We start from the raw sequence: 22,997 nt of genomic DNA on the forward strand, positions 1-22,997 counted from the left end.
GCCGTTCCCTACACTGTGCAATGTGAGGCATCCAGAGTGGAGTCAGCTGATGCCGCCACACTACGTCTGTCCATCTCCCGCTCCCCGTCACTCGTGAACAAGCCCACGGCAAAACACGTCAGCAGCAACTCATCCCTGACCCAGAGTGTACCCTCCTCACTATTCTCATTCCTGCCGCTTCACACTCGGCTAAAAAACGCTCCAGCGTGACCTGGAGGCCATCGCCTGACGAAGCCAACAGAACCACATCATCCACAAAAAGCAGAGACGAGATCCTGAGGTCACTGAAGTGGGACCCTTCTGCTACTTCTGTTCATAATAAATGTAAACAGACTCAATTAGGGGATCAATCAATACAATCAGAAGTAACAGGCAGATCGACCCATTGCCTTTACTGTACACCGATGAGTCATGCTCACCCACCTGAGCCAGAAAATGTCCTGACAACTCTCTGATAGAGCGACGTCCAGGACAGAGTACCACAAAATAGGGAAACAATGGCCAACCTAATTTTGAAAAAATAAAAATATCCCAAACACGATTCTAGTTTCTAGGCCATGATTTGACAAACAGGGTAAGAACTTGTTGTACAGTCAGAAGAGACGATTCTTTTAGCTGCTGCTTTACTTGTCATGGATCCACATGCTTGAGTCTCAGAGGCTGGGTTTCAACCTTTCCCATATCAAAAATGGAGCTACTCAAAGTGAAGAGCTTTCTTATGTGTCTTAACACAGGGATATGTTGAAAGAGCACAGACACACATCACTTACAGAGGAACCTCCAGTATCATAATTTTACCTTATGTTAATTAGAAATTGATTATCTGCATTTGTACAGTCTTGTCATACCAATAATGAAAGTGTTGAAGGCCCTGAAGCTAAAGACCAAGTCGAATAAGAAACCTAGGGTGTGTGTGCAATGAAGCATACTGTTGGTGCTGAGCTGCTGTGGAGGCCTTCTTCATTATTAAAACACAAATTGAAATATGCCATGCTTAGGCGGTATGACTCAAACATCTCAAGAGTGGAAAAATAAAAATCCATCAATTTGTTTTGTGCTTCTTCTTGTTTAATTGCTGGAGGGTTTAATACTTAGAGTGATTCAAATCCTTCAGAAAGTAAAACATGCTGGGATACCAGCATAAAATACATGAAAACAAAATCACTAACAATAATTATGTGTCTGTGGTTGTGTGTTATTTGCTAATACTTTCAAGAATAAATCCATGTATTTACCATAAATTCATTGGTTAAGTTAGTGGGAGATTTTCCTGCTGACATACAGGTGCAGTAAAGTCCTGGTAGGTGTTTACCTTGTGAGTCTGGAGGAGCAAGTGTATTGATCTGAGGAAGGTGGAAGGTGCTGGGTGGAGGCTGCAATGTATTTCCCATTGCTGGTGTGTGCAAAGGCTGCTGGGAAGAAGTCTTTGCCTCATACAGGAAGACTGTGGCCTGCCTCTGAAGCACCTGAAGGGGAGGGGACATAGATGAAGGCAGTAAAGTAAAGACATTACAACAGATGCATGTTGCAAAGAAGAGCAATCGCACAAACACGAAAAAAAAAGCCCTACCTGTATGGTGAGGCAGTATGTCACCACCATGATTACGAGCGGGATGAAAAAGGCCACAAAGGAGCCAATCAGCACGAAGCGCTCCTCGTTGAGGACACAGCTGCCGTTGACGAAGACCTTGTCCTTGTTGTGCAGGCCAATCACTGGAATGGGCATTGACACGCCTACAGAAAGAAAGAACGAGGGTAGCAGGAGAAAAGTCTGAACATCTTTCATTTGTAATATTTTGTGGGAACATTTTGGTGCATGCCCCTCCCTCATTTCCTAGGTTATTAAAAGGAAAGGCTGCATGGCATATATTTTTTTCCATGTGAACTGTAGCCTCTGTTCTTAGCTGACAGAAGTGGCATCCTGTGTGGTCTTCTGTAGCTGTAGCTCATCTGCTTCAAAGCTCAAGACGCTCTTCTGCAGACCTTGGTTGTGACAAATTGTTATTAAACTTGCAGTTGCCTTTCTTGCCAGTCTTGCCATTCTCCTTTGGCATCAACAATGCATCTTCACTCCTGCTCCTCATTGGATGTTTTCTCCACAAACCCTAAAGATGATTGTGGCTCTGCCTTGGGTTCAGATAGTTTTCCTTCTCTACTCTAGGTTCTGTGTGGTCTTCTCAGGTCTTCTTTGAGCACAGAAGCACCACCTATTTCGCCAAATATTTTGACTGTGAGGCACTGCCCATCAGAAGAAAGACGGCTTGAAGGAAGAGGAGCTAAAACAACTTGTTTTGGACAGAGGATGTCCAAAACAAGCTACTGTGCTGCAGTCCAGTAATATAAATGTGGAGCTGGATGACCATTAAAATGTTATTAAGAGTGTTAGAAGAGTGAATGGGAACAAAATATGAACAATAAGGGCAATTTTTAGGATTTGTCTTTGTAGTGTTGTTATATTACACAGCCACAGCACAAGCAAAAGATGAATACCAATGAGTTAGAATGTAAATTGAAACAGTGGTATGCTGGGGAACTGCTGGACCTGACATTCAAGCAAATGTTAGTTTGACATGAACCTAATATACACTCCAAAAGCACCAGGCAGGAATGGCATCGCCCAGCAGGATAATATACAGTGTGATGTTGGAAAAAACTACAAGGAAGATAACAAAGAGCCACATTTTTTCACTCCAAACTCCCCAGATGCCAATCTGACCAAACATACTTGGAATGCAATGAAATGAGCCCGATTAGCAGAAGCTCCGCCCTGCAACAGAATCCAGAGTATTCACTGCAAACCCCATGATGCCAGCCACCACAGAAAATCCCCAGAGGTCCCACATCCACACCCCAGCAGGTGTCAGAGACATTTGGAGGCACAAAGCTGAATGTACTGATTGGAATCTCATGCAGGTTGTATTAATGTTCTGGTTCTGTATACACCATTTTTCACTCCATGCATCGAGTAACTAAAGCTGTATCTAATGATTCCTATTGCAAATTCCCATTGCAGTTTTTAAGGTAATGATTAATTACACCTGAAACAACACCACTTTCCACTCAGTTTTAGCGTTAGGTTACTTTAAATGCTCAGAGCCGGAGTCATTACCTGGAAACACAGAGGGTCATTTTCAGAGTAATAATCATAAATCATGGCTAGAAAATGCAACATTATCTCTGAAAACACATTTGGTGGTTTGTACCCCCGGTCCGTGAACACGCTCCTTTTATGATAATGAAAGTAAATAACTATAAGGTGCTCTAGAATAACACATTAAATATATTAAATGAGAGCTGGATCTGTAGAAATCTATCAGTGTGTAATGGATGTTTATAGCGGTGCTTTGGTGCTGTTAGAGGATACTGCTGATAAAAGCCTGAGGTGAGAGGCATCCTTTGAGACAGAGCTGATTTTCTGACCTATGATAATAACACTGACTAATGTGCCGTTTCTGATTTCAAAGAGCGCTTGTGTTAAAAGTGTCTGCTGCCCTGGGCTCTGTTTCAGAACGGAGATACCGAGGGGAGAAGCAGCGACGTGTTTTAAAGCTCTACAGGCAACAGCACTGTTTTACAGACTGGTCGCACATCTCGGTCCCCTTTTAGCTGTTTAATGCCAGAAGTGTGGGCAGGCGTAAGTGCAAGATCTATCGTTTTCTCCCGGACTGCTGGCGACCGGGCCAACATCAAAATGCAATTTGGAGTCGTAGCGGCTCCCCTAATGCAATCGTTGCAATCGACTGCACACACACGCTGCCCAGAAGGATGAATTTGTCCGCATTAAAAGTACATTTTACTTTTGTGAATGTCCAAATAACTTATGAATGTAAATAGAGTTGAATAAAGAGGCTGTCCAGCGGTCTTGGTCGCACACAGTGTGTAGACCAACGGCTCCCAGCTTTTTGCTTATAATGTCCTTCAGGTTGACTCAATGATGAACTTTATTAACACCACCTCTCACAATCAAATATCTTTATTTCAACTTCTTTTAAACTCGATCTGCACTACTTTCAGTTATGGTTAGAAAAATGTTTCCAGTATTTCCACCTAACTATGGGCTTACTATTTTAGAAATCTATCCACAAATTGATTCTACGACTCCGTTTAATAGCTGTTGGTTATGTTTAGCTGTCCCAGTTTGTCGTTACGATTAGCTAACAACTCTATTTGTTATTCATGCTGTTAGATAATGATTTAAATTGATTATCTTACCTTTTAATTATTTCAACTTTAAACCAACACATCCCACTGCAAGCTGTAGTGTTAGCTAGCTACTAATATTTGACATTTTTTTCCCCAAAGATTGAAGCCCCTGGGTGCTGGTTTAGGTCAGTTGGACGAGCAGGTGACCATACGCTGCATGGCTGCGAGCGGCTGGCTCGGGTTTGAGTCCGACCCATTGCTCCATGTCTCCCCCTCTGCTTTCTTGTTAGCCTTCACTGTATCTGTGTAATAAAGCCAGTAAAAGGCTGAAAAAAATATATATAAAAATTGCAGGCCCTCTCTGTAACACACCCAAAGAAAGATTCTAGGTCTGACCAACCGTCTCAGTCATGGGCAAAAAGATGACAGTCAATAAAATTCTAAAAGATAATTTATTGACAAAAAATATCAAGAGATAAAAGATAAAACAGTCCAGTGTCCCATTTATGAATCATATAAAAAACACACAGTCCCAAGGCCAGAGCCAGCTATGCCACACGGCCAGGTGCACTCCACGTGTTGCCTTTAACAGGGTTAGAAGTTGTCCTTGGAGACCCACCACCCTGCAAGCATATAGCCAGTGGTCACTCCAGCCTCTGCAACTCTGCTGCCTTTAGGCTGTGGCATATAATAGGCCCTGGCCTGCACAGAGAGACAAAATGACACTTTCACTATAGAATTCATAGCACAAAACCCATCCATCCCAAACATATCTGATTTCATCACATTACATACCTGCACAGAGAGACAAAACGACACAGCAGTGTTTGTAGTGTGGGCTATAAGTAGACCAGTGTATCAGTGCAATCAAAGTACACCTGCCTCTAATTAGTCCAACCCCATTCCAGCCATTGGCTCACCAAAAATGTGACACACACACACAAAACCACTCCCAACCCAGTGCAACTTCACACAATAATATGGAGCTGAATTAACACAGGCACATTAGTCTACCATGTTACACTCTCTCCTTCATATCTCCATACCTATGGCATTTAAACAACTGTTCTTGCACTTTTCATTCTTTTCCTGATTCACTCATCACTTCATTCATGAGCTTCTCAAATTACTCCTTCCACTTTTTAGATAGACTCTCTTTACTTATTAGTCCAGTTTCACCTCGGGCCTTAGGCACCCCTAACCTGCAGTACATATTTTCAAGCTTGATCCCTCTGCCAGGCCAGTTCTTCCACAAAGTTCAGTTTCATATAGATCTCAGTAAAAAAGGACAATTCCCATACTGGGAGTTGAACACAGGCCACCTGGGTAAAATGGGACATGACAAAGGAAAACAAAATTTCTAAACAAATGGGAGAAAATGAACAGCTGGCTACATCTGCAGAGCCCTGTTCTTTTGGAGATTTCCTTGAGATCAAAGGAACAACTTCACTAAGAGTTTATTAAAGGTGACACTGAGTTGTTATAGATGCTAAAACCATCCACAAGGTTCTCTACAAGAGACGAGCCTGGAACTCTGGGATTAGACTTTTTGCACCAAGTTCAAGTTCAAATTTTATTCACCACATGCAGTGGCAGGTTGCCCTGCAGTGGAATGAACCCGCCTCCCGACCTTACACATACAACACAGACATCAGATGGGGATACAAGTCAGAGAACGGTTGCATTACAGAAAAACCACTGAAATGTACACTACAATGCGAAAGTATAAGAGGAAAAAAAGAGACCTCTACTCATGCTGGGCTGGAGGACAGCATGAGAACAGGAAACAAAAAAACCACCTCTGCACAGAAAGCACATAAATGTCCACAGTACAACATTATAGAGCACGTGACCAGCAACAGGGTTGTGTAGGGGATGAGGAGTAATCCCAGGCAACACAGCAGCCATCCTGCCACTGCGCCGACTCTCCAGCGCGGGCCCAGACCCGCCCGTATTCCCCAGGAGGCAACAAGCATCGAAGGCGTTGGAAGGGGAGGGGGATGAGTGAGTGCTTGTCAGTGTAAATGTATGTGTGTGCGTGTCCATAGTTCAGTGTCCTTCGCCCTACCTGGCTAAGTAAACAGTCTACAAGCCAACCCAGGTGGCCTTGCATGCAGTGGGAAGAACAGTCTAAACACAGTCGTTTAGAGTTTTATTCAGCTCCAGCCTTGAGCCCACAGCTAGCGCCGAAGGGATAGCCGCATTATGATGGTAATTTTTCTTTTGTGCGAATAACTCATGAGAATTTCAAAGCTGTTCTTTAACACTCCGACACCGACACTGGTCTCTCAATCTCCCGTTGGAGAGCCGTGAGCTTCTCCATGATGTTATCAAACTTGCACTCCGTGGTCTTGTCATTCTTGTGCTCAAAGAGCCGATTCTGAGACCTCACGACCGCAGTGAGCTGCTCCACGATGTGATCCAACTTTAGCTCAGAGTTCTTATTCTGAGTATTCACGGCAGCCGTAAGCTTCTTCAAGATCTTAACCACGCTGCACTCAGTGAGCCCTTTCTGAGAAGTCGCGCCCCGTCCCATCGTTTCAATCCCAGCGGGCAGCCTTGGGTGGGTTTGAACAGCTGGTTCCGCTTTCTTAATTCTCCGATAAGTCAGGGCCAAACCAGCTCCGATCAGCAAGAACCCTGTTATCATGGTTCCGAATAGGTAGATATCTTCAGCGTCCTCGATCGACAGTCCCACCAGGCACACGATCCTCCACTTCTGCCACCCATCCACTGCGTCACTGCGTATCTGGCAGGGAAAGTCCCTCCAGGGCACTCGGGCTCTCCTGAGCCCAGACTTCTCGTTAAGAAAAGGGTGTCAATAGCATTCAGAGACCAGTTGATCAAATCCATAATTCTCTTTTAGGTTTAGAGAACAGATTGTGAGAGGGTGTTCCAGGGAAAAGTAATACAAAAATACACGAGACTAGACAAGGACATACAGTAAGAGGCTAAGCAGGGAAGATAAGGGGAAGGAGGAGAGGAGAAAAAGTGCGAGTGCCTTCGCCGAGAGCCAAACGACCCTGCAGTGATTGTTTTAAACTAACAATCATAAATAAAATACTCACTACGTTGGAAAGCTGAAATATAACCTTTAGTATTTTGTTTTCAGTTTGCTAACAGATGCTCTTAGTCTTATAGAGATGTCTGCAGAGCATGGCGATAAACTTCAGACCAAGAGAGTAAATGTAAGTTTTAAAATGCATCACGCAAGGAGAATAAACAATTGCCTCCATCTGGTGTTTTTCTCATTTAGAGCGAGCAATCAGGTGAATCTAAATAAAAGCTGTGATTCACCTCATTAATTAATTTCACCTTAAAACCATGTGGATCCCGAGGTAGAGCTATATAAAAACGTATGTGGTTTTTTTTCTTATTATCCTTCATTAAACTTGCTTTTATTTCAACCTTTCTCTGTGCTTGCTCTGCCAGCTCAAGTTCATTTTTACCATGTCAATCATGACAGCAAGAGCCAACCTCAGCCTGCGAAATCTGACTTTGCCCAGATTTTACTTCATAAAGCACTGACTTGAGACTTGACCAAAAACCTTCTGAAGAATCATATTAGCAAAAATGTCCACGTGAGGACTGATCGGCACCAGAAGGTCATAAAGACATGATTTGCATTTGCACCAATATTTATTTTCCATCGAGGAAAGAGCATCTGACTCAGTTACAGATGAAAAAGAAAGCTTTCACAGGACTCTGTGCAGTCCTATAGAAAATCAAGCACACCTTTACACCTTCCAGATGATGATCTGCGTCTAACTGTAAGCATGTGTGAGAACCTCTATGAAGCAGAAGTTTTGGCAGTTCACATGTCTGGAATAACAAGGTCATAACAAAATCAGCTGAATCCAGGACTTCAGAGTTTCTTGATAACTTCTGTCTTAAAATAGCTCCGCCCAACGTGGGGCTCGAACCCATGACCCTGAGATTAAGAGTCTCATGCTCTGCCGACTGAGCTAGCAGGGCTTGCACACCTAGTGAAACCGCACTGGTAATGTTTCCTCTAATTTTTCATGTGTCTGCGCAAACACACAAAGTCCGTGAGCGGTCCCTTGGACCACTGTGAGCAACAGCAGACGTGTGCACTGTGGTCACGCCAGCATCGAATCCATCCAAGTTTCATGGTTTATTAAAATAATCAAATTACAGCATTTACATTTATGTTAGACTACTTTTAATTAACTGTTTTAGCCCACTTACAATGAAAATTAAAAAAAATCTTCATGACCTGTGTAGTATGTTAACACTATTGGAAGTAAAAATAACTTGAACTCCAACTTTGAAAACACAACTTTCTTTTTCTTCCTCTGTTTTTTTTAATAAAGTTCTGATTTGTATTATGAGTATGAGTCTGTGGTCTGGGAGAGAGTCCTGTAACTCTGTCTGCAAAATACAGTAAATAATGACCGATGTTGGGCAATTAATTACATAGTTACTTCTTCAAAAAAGTAACTGAGTTTTGCAAACAACAAAGTTTCTTGCAGCTGTTTAACTGAATTTACAGAACAATCAGCTGTTCTGCATCAAATTTGATGCCAAACAAATTATTTGTGCCACTCCAGAAAACCATTTCTGTCCACTATGAGATAAAGGAGAACAACAGCCTGATACCTGCAGGCCTGACAGCAGGAGATGTATCACTGCTGTAACACCTGTAACATTCAGCAGTCGCCTCATTGTTCTGACACACACAACAAAACTATTGACAACACTAAACACTAACTACACAAGATTTGCGCTAAATGTCGCAAATCTCTCACATCTCAATACACCGCCGTCACTCCTAACCCCCCCGCCGTCCCCACCCTTCCTAAACAACTAAATGCCAGAAAGATGAACAAATCTCACAAAACTCACTGAATTCAGTCTGATGATCTCTGGGGTCAGTGTTTCAATGTAGCCATCAAATATTTGGGCCAAGACTCAGAGTCCCATTTAGTGGTCACTAAGCCGTCACCAGAATATGACTGCATTTCAGTAAATGTATTCCATCTTTTGGTCATCACTCAGACTGCAACTAGCTGCTTTAACATGATGGGTCAGCACATTTTAGACTACAAAAAGAGAACATAGAGCTCCCAGTACCCAAAATGTTGTCCTTATGCTCCAGATGACATCAGTTTATAGAAATTAGCCTCAAACCTTTGAGCAGTACAAGTGCATCTAAATATGTAACAGCTGTCAGTTCGGACCAAAACAGACTGAGGTCATTCATGCAAACCGCCTGCTCTGCATTTTTAATTTGTCACCAATGAGAAAACGGTTGTGTTCACACAGATACTTGAGAGGACACACATTAGCTCTAATGGACAGCGGGAAAAAAGCCGGAAGATACACGAATGCTAGAAAGTAAAAAGTCAACAAGAAGCAGAAAACATCTTCTGTTTGGGTGTTTCTTTGTTAATCCTTTAGCATTGATCTCTGTAAGCCCTCTCAGACCTCAATCACAGCTGAACATTGTGGTGCAGAACCTCTTGAGGGGTCAAGGAAATGCCAGCAGGAAAAGAGCAATTTCTTCTGATTTAAAGCCGGATGCGAATGAGTGCAGAGCAAGAAAGGACAGAAAAGTAAAAACCTACCTGCTATCTGGAGGCATCAATCAACTCAGTCTGTCAATGTAGCTCACAGGAAGTAATCCCTGTCAGCAAAACAACTTTTTACCTGATGGAAGAATGTATTATGTAGGAAACTATTAAAAGACTCATAAATACTATTTTCCCTTTTAAGATGGATCACTCAATCATCTTTGGTTAGGAGGAGTAGATTGTTTTCCACATAAAAGGGCATAAAAGAATAAAGAAAGTGAAAAGAGGCACTATATAAAACTTTAATGATGTTTGATCTCTTTTCTTCAACTCGGGCAAAGAAATACATGTTTTTTGTATCAGTGTGTGATAAGATGAAAAAATTGCAGATAACTAAGTTGAGTCCTGGAATCGATACAGCTTGTGTTTTACCTTTTGGGACTTTTTGACCGAGCCACTGTGAGCACATAGCTTGGCACACTTTTTGGCCTTAAGCACTCACAAACCAACTTATTTGTCAACACGAGGCTAGCTGTTGATAGTCTCAACAGCTTTAACCTTTAATAAAATGTTTCATCATTAGGACACGACCGAACATTTAATTGCATCCAACCAAAAGATAACAAACCTTTGCCCTTCATTAGACGCTTTTTGATTCACTTATTTCTTAGTGAAACACGTATTAAATCCCCACACAGGAAACCTGATAGCCTGTGGATTTTGTTCTGTGACACCGTGACTTTAAATGCAGCAACAATCGATGCCCAGGTGGAGTTTATGCACGCATGCAGTGACTTTGCATAGCTGCTTTGGGGGTCGAGGACATACAGTAGCGGTACGCACTTTCACCCTTGTATGTGTGTGTCAAGACCTGAAGCCCTCGTGGGTGTTAAAGGGCTCAGAACAACATCAACAGGAGCCGGAGGTCAGACAGAGCGAGGGAGGGTTGAGGGAAAAGTTTTAAAAGTCATTTGATCCCTCATCACTTTCCTCACAGGGAGGTCATACTTTCCTCTGTGCAACACACGCCCCCTGTGGCTCAGGGGGTTTGGGAAGCGTATCTGTAACCGGAAGGTCACTGTTTCAATCCCTGATCTGTCCTAATCTGCCACACTGGTTGCTTTGCATGTAAGACGGTGACATCCCAACAGCTCTGTGCCATTTATACCACTGCTGAGAGCGCAGGTACCAGAGACTAGTCTGCAACCTCCTGGCAAAGAACGATCTCTAAAGAAAAGTGGGACTGATAGTGAGCGGTTCCTGTTGGAAAGCAGTTGCTAAAGTTTCAGTCACGGAAGACTGGAAAGTAACCCTCCTTTCCCCCCACCCTAAGCTGCTTTTGCAAGCAGCTCTTCTTTACTTTGAAGGCAAACAATTTCCATTTATATCCAAACCACGGGCAACCGCAGCAAGCTGACAGTAACCAAAGCAATCTAGCTTGAGACATATTTTCCTTGCTGATAGGGGACTTACTGACTGGTTTCTACACCTGTGCGACTGACGCCATATGCCTGAATTATGCTTCAGCTGCGAATCTACTCCTTAACCTACAATGTAACTGCAGAATCTCAATCAGGCCTTAGCCAGTGCGTTTAAAATTGAGAGTTGGGAGCGAGGCATGTCTTTTATATTGCCTAAACCTGTTTCGTCATGACGCAGATGGCAAAGGATGTTTTGTGCATCATTTCGAGATGCCAGTGATTTTTACAAAATGTCAGTATTTGACTCCCAGTAGGGAGACAGTGGGTTGAGAAGTATGTGTGGTGGGAAGCTCTTGCTTGCGACAGCATGAGAAGATTTAAACACCCTTGGCTGAGCTGTAATGTTACCCAGCTGCAGGTGCAGTTCAGCAGAGAGGAAGCAGCTTTTAAATGAAACCGGGTTGTGATTTCTTAAAGAGAAATTGTTGCTGAGATGAATTTTTCCTGATTCAAAATTTGGCAAGAGAATCATATCTACACCTATTTATGAACATTATAAAAGCAAGAGGAAAAAATATGTCGAATTGTTTTTTGGGGGTGTACTGTCCCTTTAAAATAACAACGAAAAATAAAATAAAAATCATAAGATTATATGAGATGACTGCTTTTACTCCAGCAAAGCCACAATTCCCTCTAAAATCCTTGTGGTAAAACATTTAAAGTCATCTTTTAGGAATCCACATATGAATGTTGACTTGCAGTGTCTATATATATATATGAAGTGTCAATAACTCCACGGCATATCTTCTGGCTACCAACAACAATTACATTTCAAGATGACAAAATTAATTTATTCGCATATTTTCATCCTAGCTTCTAACAAAATCAAATAAGAAAAGTGCTGCGATCACCTTTGGGGAGTAAAAAGTCTGTGATGCAAATCACTTCCAACTGTAACAACACACAGCCAGACGCTTTGAGCGTCAACAAACTGAGAGGGTTCCCACTGCTTCATAAAGTCAGGAGGGGCACTGATAGGACCTTTGGAGACACTGCGAGGGGGATTCTGAAAAGTCATTAAATTTAACAACAGTCATCAGTCTCGAAACTCTCCATGTGTACCTGTAGGGGTCGGCTAAATTAACAGGGGTGCAATATAAAAATCCAGTCTTGCAGTTGACCACAAAACGACACAAAGGTAGAATGTATTTTCTTCATTGTGCTCATTTATAGATGTGTGAAGATGAAAGGCCAGTTCACTGAATTAAAGAAAAAAAGAGAAACAACCCCAGCGCAAAAGCAGAACGTGTTCAGAGACTAATTAACTCACAGATAATATCCAGAAAGGTTTAGATCAGGGGTCCCCAATCCCAGTCCACGAGGGCCGGTGTCCTGCAGGTTTTAGATCTCACCCTGGGTCAACACACCTGAATCACATGATTAGTTCATTACCAGGCCTCTGGAGAAGTTCAAGACATGTTGAGGAGGCAATTTCTCCATTTAAATCAGCTGTGATGGATCAAGGACACATCTAAAACCTGCAGGGACACCGGCCCTCGTGGACTGGGATTGGGGACCCCTGGTTTAGATCATGGAATCTAAACCAGGAGCTCTAACTGATGACTTGTCTGTGTTCTTAGTGCGTCAACAAAGATTTTTAGACTTTTCAACCATTATCACTGTGCACACTTACAGATTTCTTAACACATTTACAAATCTGATTGCACATGCTCACACAGACAAATTGTTTTGCTACAGTAACAGCCTCATATACTTCATGTTTTTCTTGATTAACAACACCAATCAACATGGTGGGATGAGTCAAAGATGTTGGTCTGTAAGCGCTTTGTCACGAGTTGTTAACAAAGTCGTAAAGTCATAAAACTCTGGCCGTCCCTTATGGCGGCACATTTACATAACAGTTCATTCAAATAAAAGATTTGCTCTGTCCTGTTTATATAGTTTAGCCTGAAAAAAAAGGCTGTATGGTGGAAGACTTGGTACATAGATGTCCAGTCCTTCACAAGTCTTTGGCAAAACCACTTGCTGTCCAAGCCTCTGTAAACAGTTTGCTGCTGAGTTTATGTGCTGAGCCACAAATCTTTGGTCATAGGAAGTAAAAAATATAAGTGTATTTTGTTAATCTGAGTTGGAGACTATGTTTCAAAAAGGAAGTGGTGCGCTCACTAAACAATGACTTGTGGTTTACATGACATTAACCAGTGAGCAAGCCGTTTCACTCTTGTCCTCATCACTTCCATTTTTTTTAAAACCAAGATGGTGACGGTGAAAACAACCGTGTCGAGGCTTCAAAACATGGCTTCACAAACTGTACGGTTACATTGTAACCTTGGTTCTCTGAGTGAGAGACTATCTCTCCACTCTGTACATATGGAGTATGTAGCGGAGTGGAGAGATAATAATAATGGATGATGTCATGGTAGTTACGTGTATCTTTTACACTAATTTGCTAAACCAGTAGCTGTCTGCTAACCAGCTGTCTGTTAGCCAGCTACTCATTAGATCTGACCACTTCTGTGATGTTGGTGCCTTTTGGAGCAGTCTTAATGTGATAATTTGCACGGGTAATTTAACTAACAGTCCATCCTAAAGCCTGTGCAGCAGTTTTGTTGGCTGAAATTGGAGTATTTGTGATATTCATGTTGTCAAGTGGCCTCCACCTCTTATATATATATATATATATAAACAGCACAATTATGTATAATTACGCCATCACTTACACTTCTAACCAACTGAAATATTTTTAATTAGGAATCTAACAGTGCCTGTGGAAAAGGAGCCAAATCTACCTTTATGTATTAACATGCAAATGCTGACCTATAGATATGGTCCACACTGCAGCGATCTTCATCATGGCTTTGGTTCTAGAGTTGAAGCGGCTATGCTCTATAGGGTTGCGGATGGCGACGTATCGGTCGAGGGAGATGGCGCAGAGGTGCATGATGGAGGCAGTGGAGAACAGCACGTCCAGGTAGATCCAGATCGGACACAGAGCACTGGGGAGGGGCCAGGCGTAGTCTGGAAGAATTGAGAGAGAACATGAAAGATTACCGTGCTGCCAGGTGATGTAAATAATAATAAGCTGCCTGTTGTTTTTTCATGGGCAGCGGTTGCTGCTCTTGACTTTAAAAGCAGTAATTCATTTTTTTCAATCGATTCTAGGAGTCTGGCTGAGTGAATGGCATCAGGGTTAGCAGACTTTGAGGGCTTAAGATGCAGCATGGAGAGGCTGACTAAATGTTAAATAATTAGAGTACATCAAAGGGAGAATGCAAATTACATGCAGCTCCAAGTTTCTGTGAAAAATCAGATAAATGTGATAGTTTGATTACAGCATTTCTCTGGTTTATTGTAAAAATTATGATTAGGCTTAGGCGGAGTTATTTAGATGTCTAATTTAATGGCTGGGAATTAGATTTTAAGAGTAGATTATCAGTTTGCATATCAATGAACCCACTATGAATATAAGGTTTAATTTAGATTGTGTTTTATGTCCCATAGCTATCATCTGTACAGGGCGATTACACCAAAATTATGTGTAAAAATCAGTATTTGTATAAGTATCTGCTTTTGTGATGCAGGTGTAGTTGTTGTTGTAGCCTGAGGTTTATTGCTTCTTGCATCCTTAAAAAATGAATCTAACAAAGAGGAATAAGGGATTAGCCCCGATTCTAAAGAGATAACTGATTCAATAAAAAGTTGAACTTGTCAATAACAAATTACAATGACAATATTTCAAACAAACAAGGATGAAAAAAAGATAAAAAAAAGACAATACTGGAGAGAACATGTGATTATGTAAATAGCAATGAGATTCAATCATTTTAGCTTTAAATAGTTGATGAACCACCTTAAAATCTGATGCGAGGGTGCCCAAAGACTTAATCCTAAACTGACCAAATTCTTACAAATTTCAAAATGCCCCAGTTACACTTTGGGTTGTGCATGTTTGAAAAAATTCACTACAGTCTTGTAAATCATGCCCACTGACCTTAACCTAAGTGCTGATTGGCTCACAGAGCTGCTAGCATGACTGCTACTAAATTGTTTTTCTTAATGGCTCCTTGTATCATTATACTTGCATTTTGCCACTACTTAGCAAAATGTATTGCCGCAGACTGAAAACAACAAGGCTTTGCAGAAGCCAAGAACTAGCTGCAGTCTTTGAGTTTTGTATTCCCACTCTAAGCATTCGTTTTAAAGACCACTCTGAATACAAATGCATTTTTTACAAACCATTATGATGAGGCACCTCAAAACATTTGAATGGAAGACTTTGCTAAAAACATTCAGGACACAAAAGCCGCAAATTATTCAGATACATAAAAAAATTTATTTCATGTATTTATTAACAGGAAAAATAAAAGTTGTTAAATAAATTCTCAGACTATCAAGAATGTTAAATTTTTCCTCATAGTCAAGGTTAGCTACAGGGATTTGAAAGACAGCAGGCTCGTACTTACTGGGTTAGTATGAATCAGGGCTGCTAACAAGATGCAGTCAACTGATCATTAGCAACTGTGAACTCTCTCAAGCAGTTTTTTCCAGCATATTTGTTAGATGTATGTAGTAGGCCAATCTTAATAGAACTTACCACAAAGTCAGAAGAAACAGCTACACCTGACGTGGGGCTTGAACCCACAACCCTGAGATTAAGAGTCTAATGCTCTACCACCTGAGCTAGCCATGCCTACATCTGAAAGTCTACCAGTGTCATTCGGGATGCTAAATGTTAAAGTTCATGAACCATTAGAAAAAGACTTAACAACCTGGGTTATACAACTGTACAAAAAACTATTCTAGAGTCAAATGGTAGGTCATCTGTGTGACAGCTAAAGCTTGGCTGAAGCTGGGCCATGCAACAAAACAATGGTCCAAAGCAAAGCAGCAAAAAGAAAAGAATCAAGACGTTGCAATGGTCTAGTCCAGATATCATCCTGATTGAAATGCTGTGGCAGGACCTTAAGAGAGCTGTGCACAAATGAATGCCCACAAACCTCAATGAACTCAAGCAAAGCTCTAAAGAAGAGCAGGCAAGAATTCCTGACTGATAATAAAGTCACCTCACAAAGAAACAAATTCAGTTTATTGCTTCTAAAAGTGGCTCTACTGAATTATGGGGTGCACTTCATTCTTCATGAGCACATAGAGAACCGTATAGAAACAAACGACATTGATTTGCTTGTCTCTCGCCAACCTAACTGGAGTGTCGACCAATAGCCCAGAGTGACTGCGCTGGGCGTGAAACAAGACATTAAGAGTCAAACAAAGATAAAAGAAAAGCATTCCTGACCACAGTGGGCTCAATTTACCTCCCAGCAGGAAACAGAAGCTAGCATCCGATGCACAGTTTATGAAACTAAAATCAGATTAGCCTTCTTCAGGGTATCACCAGTGTGATACCCTGTAGAGCTACTAGCTAGTCAGTCTCCCCTCGCTGATTTGTTGGGTGAGCAGTTTGGGGTCGTTGGGAATAAAATCACTCTCTGCCATCTCAGCGTTGGGCCCATGTACACCCCCTGGGATAACAATACAGCAGCTACAAACACACGCGAGGGAGTCAGCAGAGTCCAGCGGATGCGTAATTACAATCAGCAGGTCACACACTACTTAAACTGGGCTTAAATAATTAGCTTGATTGGCAGGCTGGCTGCTGAGTGGGTTAAAATTATATTCTGGCACTTGCAAGAAAGATACTATTTATTTAAAGAAATGAAACGAGTAAAACCAAACATCAACTACAATTATGCTAACTGCTCGAGGCACGAATGCTCCATTACCGTACTCAGTGTCACAGCTTGCATCCTTCTTGTCTCCTCCGTCTTTTTCAATTGCTTTGGCTCATATCTATTTTCCGTCACTTTCATTTCAAATATCTTTCTAACTGAAATCCGTGCCATTGCTTCCACATTTCAAGGGACTATAGTGCATCACTAATCATCCAGTAAAGGCAATCTTTGATTCTGAGTGATATGTTTCACTTGAAAAGCTGTTCTGTTAAGGATAAATAAAAGTGAGCAACACTGATGCTGTGTCATCCTCCTAAAGAGGGCATATACCGCAAAAACTGTCTCTCTGTGCCCGCGGCTATTTATATGAACCGAGGACATGACCTGGGGCCAAACCCGCGAGCGTGTAATCTGGCTGCTTAATTTCATCTCTGATTTGTAGGACGAGGAGCACGTATGTGATGCATGTGGAATGAATCACACGCTTGTTTGTGTGCATGCTGAGTGGGAGGCAGCTTGCATAATGTTTCAGAGGTCAAACGCTTTTTGGGGGGCAGTGCATGACACACACAAACACACAAGGTGTTACTCAGCTGGCTACCGGGTGAGTTAGACTTTCTTCTAAATAGACTGAGTGAAAATAACTGAGTGTTGCAGTCAACTGTACAAAATAGCTGATAATTAAACAGCACTTTTGAATCATCGCACATTTTGTCAGGCTTTGCATAATACGGAAAGGTTATGACGTATGAACAGGTCAGATGGTAGTCAAGAAGGGCGCTTGTGGTGGGAATTTGTGTTGTATTTCTGCTCACTTTAGTTTGATGTAACACTGATTTCCAAAAATAAAAAAAAAGCATCAGCTAGTTTGATCATGGGACGTGTGATGTCCATGAACACGTTCGACCAAATGCTGAACTCCAGAACTGAAAAAAAAAGAAGTCAATAACTGCAGTCCCTCCAGTGGCCACTTGAGGCTGACTGAACAAGCAAATTTCTACAGACTACAATTTTAAAATGTCCATTTTTTCACCAGGAAAACAAAAGAGGCATGTTTACAGTTTGTTACATGAATTAATTTGTTTTTCTAAAAGAAAATCTCCTGGTTTTCAAACTCATGGCCTTCAGCTAACATTTTATAACCTTCTGAGACACTTGTACCTGCAGACAAGGGGAGCTAAGGATTGCTCTGTCTGAGCAACAGCTTCCACAGCAAGTCAGATTTTACAGCAATTACATGCTTTTTTAGCATCTTAACTAAATTCTCCATGTTTACCTGACTATATCCCTTGATAAGTATGGAGCTTTGCAAATTTGATTTGGCCGATTTTAATGCCAGATGTCTTTCCTGGCGTTAGACACAAACCCAAGGGGAATTTGTGTCTCTGGCTGGAACTAAATCAGCAAACTATCACTTCCCAAACAAATGTGTTAACCCCTATATGTCTGAATTTGTCCTAAAGCCAATGAGCACTGAGCACAGGGCTAGAGGACTAGCACAGAGGATGTCAGGCCCTCAGGTTACCCTCATGATTCTGATTGCTTGGTCACACCAACCATCCTGTTCGCCCTTGCACGAAGCAGCAGATACTGTTCTACCTGTCCAACCTCTGTAGGGTCCAGGTATCAGGTGCTACCTGGCCAAATGCAAAACTATTGAAAAAAATAAGAAAAGATGAGGATGGAAGGATTTCAGTGGCCTCCACCTGTAAAACCATTCCTGTTTTGGGGGTTGTCTCATTGTCGTCCCTCTAGTTAATATCATTAATACAACAGCAGCTGAAACTCATTAACAACTTCCTATGTTACTTAACTGACCAGATCAATATCTCAGAAGTTTAACTTACTTGGTGGTATACTTGGAATAACAATGCTCTCTATATTTTTTTTGCGCAGTGCACATTCATACAGTATGACACACATCTTTATAAAAACATAAGGCTCCTGGTCCCTTGCTCAAGACTTTATTCCAGCATATTGTGATTTAAAACAGCTATGCCAAACATGTGGCTCTAACCCACAACCCTGAGATTAAGAGTCTCATGCTCTGCCGACTGAACTAGCTGGGCATGCGCCTTGAAAGCTTTTTGTGACACCACCTGAACCACTTTATCAGATTTCATGCACTAGAACTCTTGGAAACTCACTGACATTTACCTTTCACTTCACACGTGTGCACACAGTCTATGCACTCAACTGACCTCAGTATGTGCTTCACATAACATTTACACACCATGTTGGAAAAATGGGCTTGCCGCCATCAGCTTGAGGCTGGCTCAAAAACCAGAAAAAAAAAACCATGTTAACAGTTGGGTACAATGGACAGTTTTGGTCTCTATAGCTACTTTTTTTCTTCAAGGCAAATTTAAGAGTTTATCGAACCCATTAATTTGTATTGTGTTATGGCTCAAGGTTGTGGGTTATAAAGTGGATATCCACTTAATAACCTTTGTCTGGGAGTGTTGTCTACTGATGGTAACTGAATCCTTGCTCCATCCAAACATCCCCGATCCCAAGTGGAATTACTGGGCCGGACATTACATCGCCAGCACCACAACAAAGACTCCGGTAGGGGAAGTGGTGGTGGGCTCTGTGCTTATGTGCTTCGGGATCGGTTCCAGATCAGTAGAATAATAGACAGTCACTACTCACTAGACTTAGAGGCCATGTCCACTTAGTGCAGGCCCACTTTATCTACTTCATGTGCTAACGGTAGCCAACGTTACCATTGGTTACATCCTCCTCGATGCTAACGTTAGCTCAGTACTCAACCACTTCCAACTTATCGTCAGGAGGCTCTCAACGGCAGAGAGAGCACCCTGAAGGCACCCATATTGTTGTTGGGGACTTTAATAAGGCATGTTTGAAATTTGTACTCCCCAAATTCCACCACCATGTTATTCCTACCAGGGCAGATGGGACACTGGACCATGTGGACAGTAACATCACTCAACATCATTGCCTACATCCCCCTCCAAGCACCCGGGTCATTAAAACATGGCCAAATGATGCTCTCCTCCAGCTACAGGACTGTTTTGATCTGACAGACTGGTCCATCTTTGAACAGCAGGACTTGGAGACCTTCACTCAGTCTATGTAGTGCTGTGTAAAGAATGTGACTGTGATCAAAACCATCTGGATTTTTCCTAACTGAAAACCTTGTATGATGAGTGAAGTACAGACTTTGATCAGAACTCGTAACTCAGCCTTCAGGTTGAGGGACAGTTCCCTGTACAGCACTGCCAGAGCCAACCTGAGGAGGGGCATCAAACAGGCCAAGGAGGCCTACAGGAGGAGGATAGAGGGCTTCCTCAAGGACAACAACCGCCGCCAGGTGTGGAGAGGCATCCAAGCCCTCACTGACTAAAAAAGGCCCGAGCCTGTATGTCTGTATATGACATATGATAGATGATAATAGGCCTTCTCTGGCTGTGTACATTGGCCTTCTTTCCAGTTTCTTAAAGCACAGACTTTGATGTGTTGAGTTAATTCACTGTTGGGGAAAAATCAGTTTTTTTTAAACATGTCTTCTTCAGGAATCTATGTTTCCAGTTTGTGAGCAGAGAAATAGCCTTCAATGAACACTTTGATTGAGTTGACCTTGCATGTCATGCACTTTTTTGGCTGTTTTCCTGTCTGTGTAATCTCCTCCTGCCTTAATTTAGTCCATGAGATATCATTTCCTTTCTCTTGCCTTTGTTCAATCTCATTTTCATCCTTACCTAACCATTCTGCCCTCCCCCACATCAATAATTCATAGTTTTGGGTATTTGTTTTATATTTGGTCATAAGACTTGAAGTGAGATACCTTCAAAAATGAGCAGTTTCCTCGCTTCATGTATTATCAGTGTTTTATTATCACGTCTACTGTATGTTTTATCACTGAGCAAACAGAGACCTGAGGAAGGGAAGAAGCCAAATGAATCTGAATTAAATTCAGTTGAGATGGCACCAAATCCCCCTCCCGTCATAAGGTCTCAATGTGGAGGAAGGGAAAACATGGACAAATTGCTGAAAAGCAGAATGGAAATTAGATCGCGTCTGCAAAACAGAACAAATTATCCTGAAAAACAGAACCATAAGTCTTACCCAGAAGAAGACATCCGTGTTCTTGCTGTTGCTTTTTTAAACTGTCCTACCAAGAGGAAAAGCATCAGAAATTTCTGATAAGTTAAAAGATTTTCACGTTCCTCCCCTCTACTCACTTAATCAATTACTGGTGCAGCTGAAAAAGTTAACTACACAGCAACAAAGTTTGCATACAGGACAGACTTCAGCTGTGTATGAAAGATGGATGCCCCCACCATGATGAGCAAAGTCCTGTTGTGAAGTGTTGAGCTGTTCTTCTTTGTTGCCGCTGCCTTTGTGTTTTGACAGAAACAGAAGGTAACGAGACAGGTTTGGAACTGGCGTGCAGTATCTCTCAGTGTCTCACACTGAAACTAGCAACTGACACCAAAAGAATCACCAAGAAAGCATTTATTAAGGGGAACCAAGCAAGCTGAAGGGCTGGGACTGTGTTTGGGTTTCGAGGAATGAATATTCGCAATAACAGCTTCCACATCAAATCAGACAGAGCTTTTCTTGCAAGTAAATGCACAACAAAAACACAATGGAGGCCTGGCTAGCTCAGTTGGTAGAGCATGAGACTCTTAATCTCAGGGTCGTGGGTTCAACCCCCGCGCTAGAATTTTAGGACTTTACAGTCTAGTATAAATAATTAACATAAAGTCTGTCTAATTGTGGAAGCTGTTACTGAGAAGGTATAATAATCCACAGTTCCTCCAGTGTGCGCATTACAAGCTGGTGGCTTAGTGGTAAATGACTGGTACTTGATAGGAGCTCTTGCAATGACTTCTTACCACTAGCCTCACTCACACACAGAAGCTTTATTAACCAAAAGTTCACATTCAGAGGATTCATTGACTCCCAAGAATTTATCAACATGCAGACTACAGAATGTGAGGATTCAACCAAAAACCTTCACAATTACGAGACAACCTCCACTCCTGAATCCACACTAAGATTCAGTATGATGCCCAAAGAATCTTGTTTGTCAGCACCTTACATGAGAGTAAACTCACATAAGTTCTGTCTTGATAGAGAAAAGCAAAACGCCCCACGTGAGGCTTGAACCCACTAACCTGAGCTTAAGCATCTCATGCTCTACTGACTGAACTAGCTGGTATTTTTGCTTGGGGTGTGCAAATTGTTTATCTTGTGTGGAATAAGTGAGCTACCATGGCTCCAGACCTTTAAGAATCTGTGGGCAAGGTACTCATTTGCTACAGTTTTATTATTGATAATTTGCTATTATTAATCTCTGGTTGTCTTCCTCAGTGTGTCTTTGTCCTGCCTTCCTCCTGTCAACCCAGCCGGTCATGGTAGATGTCCCTGCCTCCCTCACCCTGGTTTTTCTGGAGGCTTCTTCCTGTTAAAAGGGAGTTTTTCCTTCCCACTGTCGCCAAAGTGCTTGCTCACAGGGAGTCATATGATTGTTGAGGTTTTCTCTGTTTTCTCTGTATTATTGTAGGGTCTTTAACTTACAACACTGATACTAATACTGAACACTGTGTTCTCCCCCCCGATACACCTGTGTATGAATATTAGCTTGTGTAAGTGCTTAGGCACAGAAAAGAGGCAATGTGTGAACCGGTAGTTGAGGCTTGTAGTAAGAAAGCAGTGTAGAGTGTGGAGTAGAAAAGATCTATGTAAGTTCTAGTACACTCTGTAACGGCAATACATGATTCATGAAGACCTTTATCCATGGATAAATGGTGCACCATTTACACCCAACAGAAGACACAACAAGTTTATGTCTTTGTCTAACTGGAGCCCAGATGCCAACAGTTGGTGTTAGCTGGGTTTCTAGAGATTTATCAGAGATGCACGATTTGATTATAATAATTAAACTCATAATTCCTGTCCAAGAACATTTATCTAATCATTTTATATTACATGACAAATTGCCTGCCGGTATTTGTGTGCGTGTATCCTTGTTATTTTAAAAAGCCTATGCTCCATCAATTTAATTTAATCATCTGGCAATTCCAATTAAAGAAATGCAAACACATATTCTCTAAAAGCTGTGTGTGTGTGTGTGTGTGTGTGTGTGTGTGTGTGTGTGTGTGTGTGTGTGTGTGTGTGTG

General features: G+C 41.9%; 1 protein-coding gene and 1 non-coding gene across 3 annotated transcripts in view; both read right to left on the reverse strand.

The window, feature by feature from the left end:
- htr2cl1 (5-hydroxytryptamine (serotonin) receptor 2C, G protein-coupled-like 1) overlaps positions 1 to 22,997 on the reverse strand; it is a 136,748-nt gene that overhangs the window by 4,031 nt on the left and 109,720 nt on the right. For both annotated transcript variants that reach the window (XM_013914600.1, XM_013914599.1), the window contains exons 5-7: positions 13,937 to 14,137; positions 1,571 to 1,734; positions 1,313 to 1,466 (exon numbers count right to left, since the gene is read on the reverse strand). In XM_013914600.1, coding sequence (XP_013770054.1) covers positions 1,313 to 1,466; positions 1,571 to 1,734; positions 13,937 to 14,137 — 519 coding nt within the window. The remainder of the gene's footprint in view (positions 1 to 1,312; positions 1,467 to 1,570; positions 1,735 to 13,936; positions 14,138 to 22,997) is intronic.
- On the reverse strand, positions 8,046 to 8,118 carry trnak-cuu (transfer RNA lysine (anticodon CUU)). The gene has a single exon. It is a non-coding gene; the product is annotated as a tRNA-Lys (tRNA).

This window comes from Pundamilia nyererei, unplaced genomic scaffold (assembly GCF_000239375.1).
Source record: "Pundamilia nyererei isolate P.nyererei 1_Seehausen unplaced genomic scaffold, PunNye1.0 scaffold00209, whole genome shotgun sequence".
In the NCBI taxonomy this organism is placed as follows: domain Eukaryota; kingdom Metazoa; phylum Chordata; class Actinopteri; order Cichliformes; family Cichlidae; genus Pundamilia; species Pundamilia nyererei.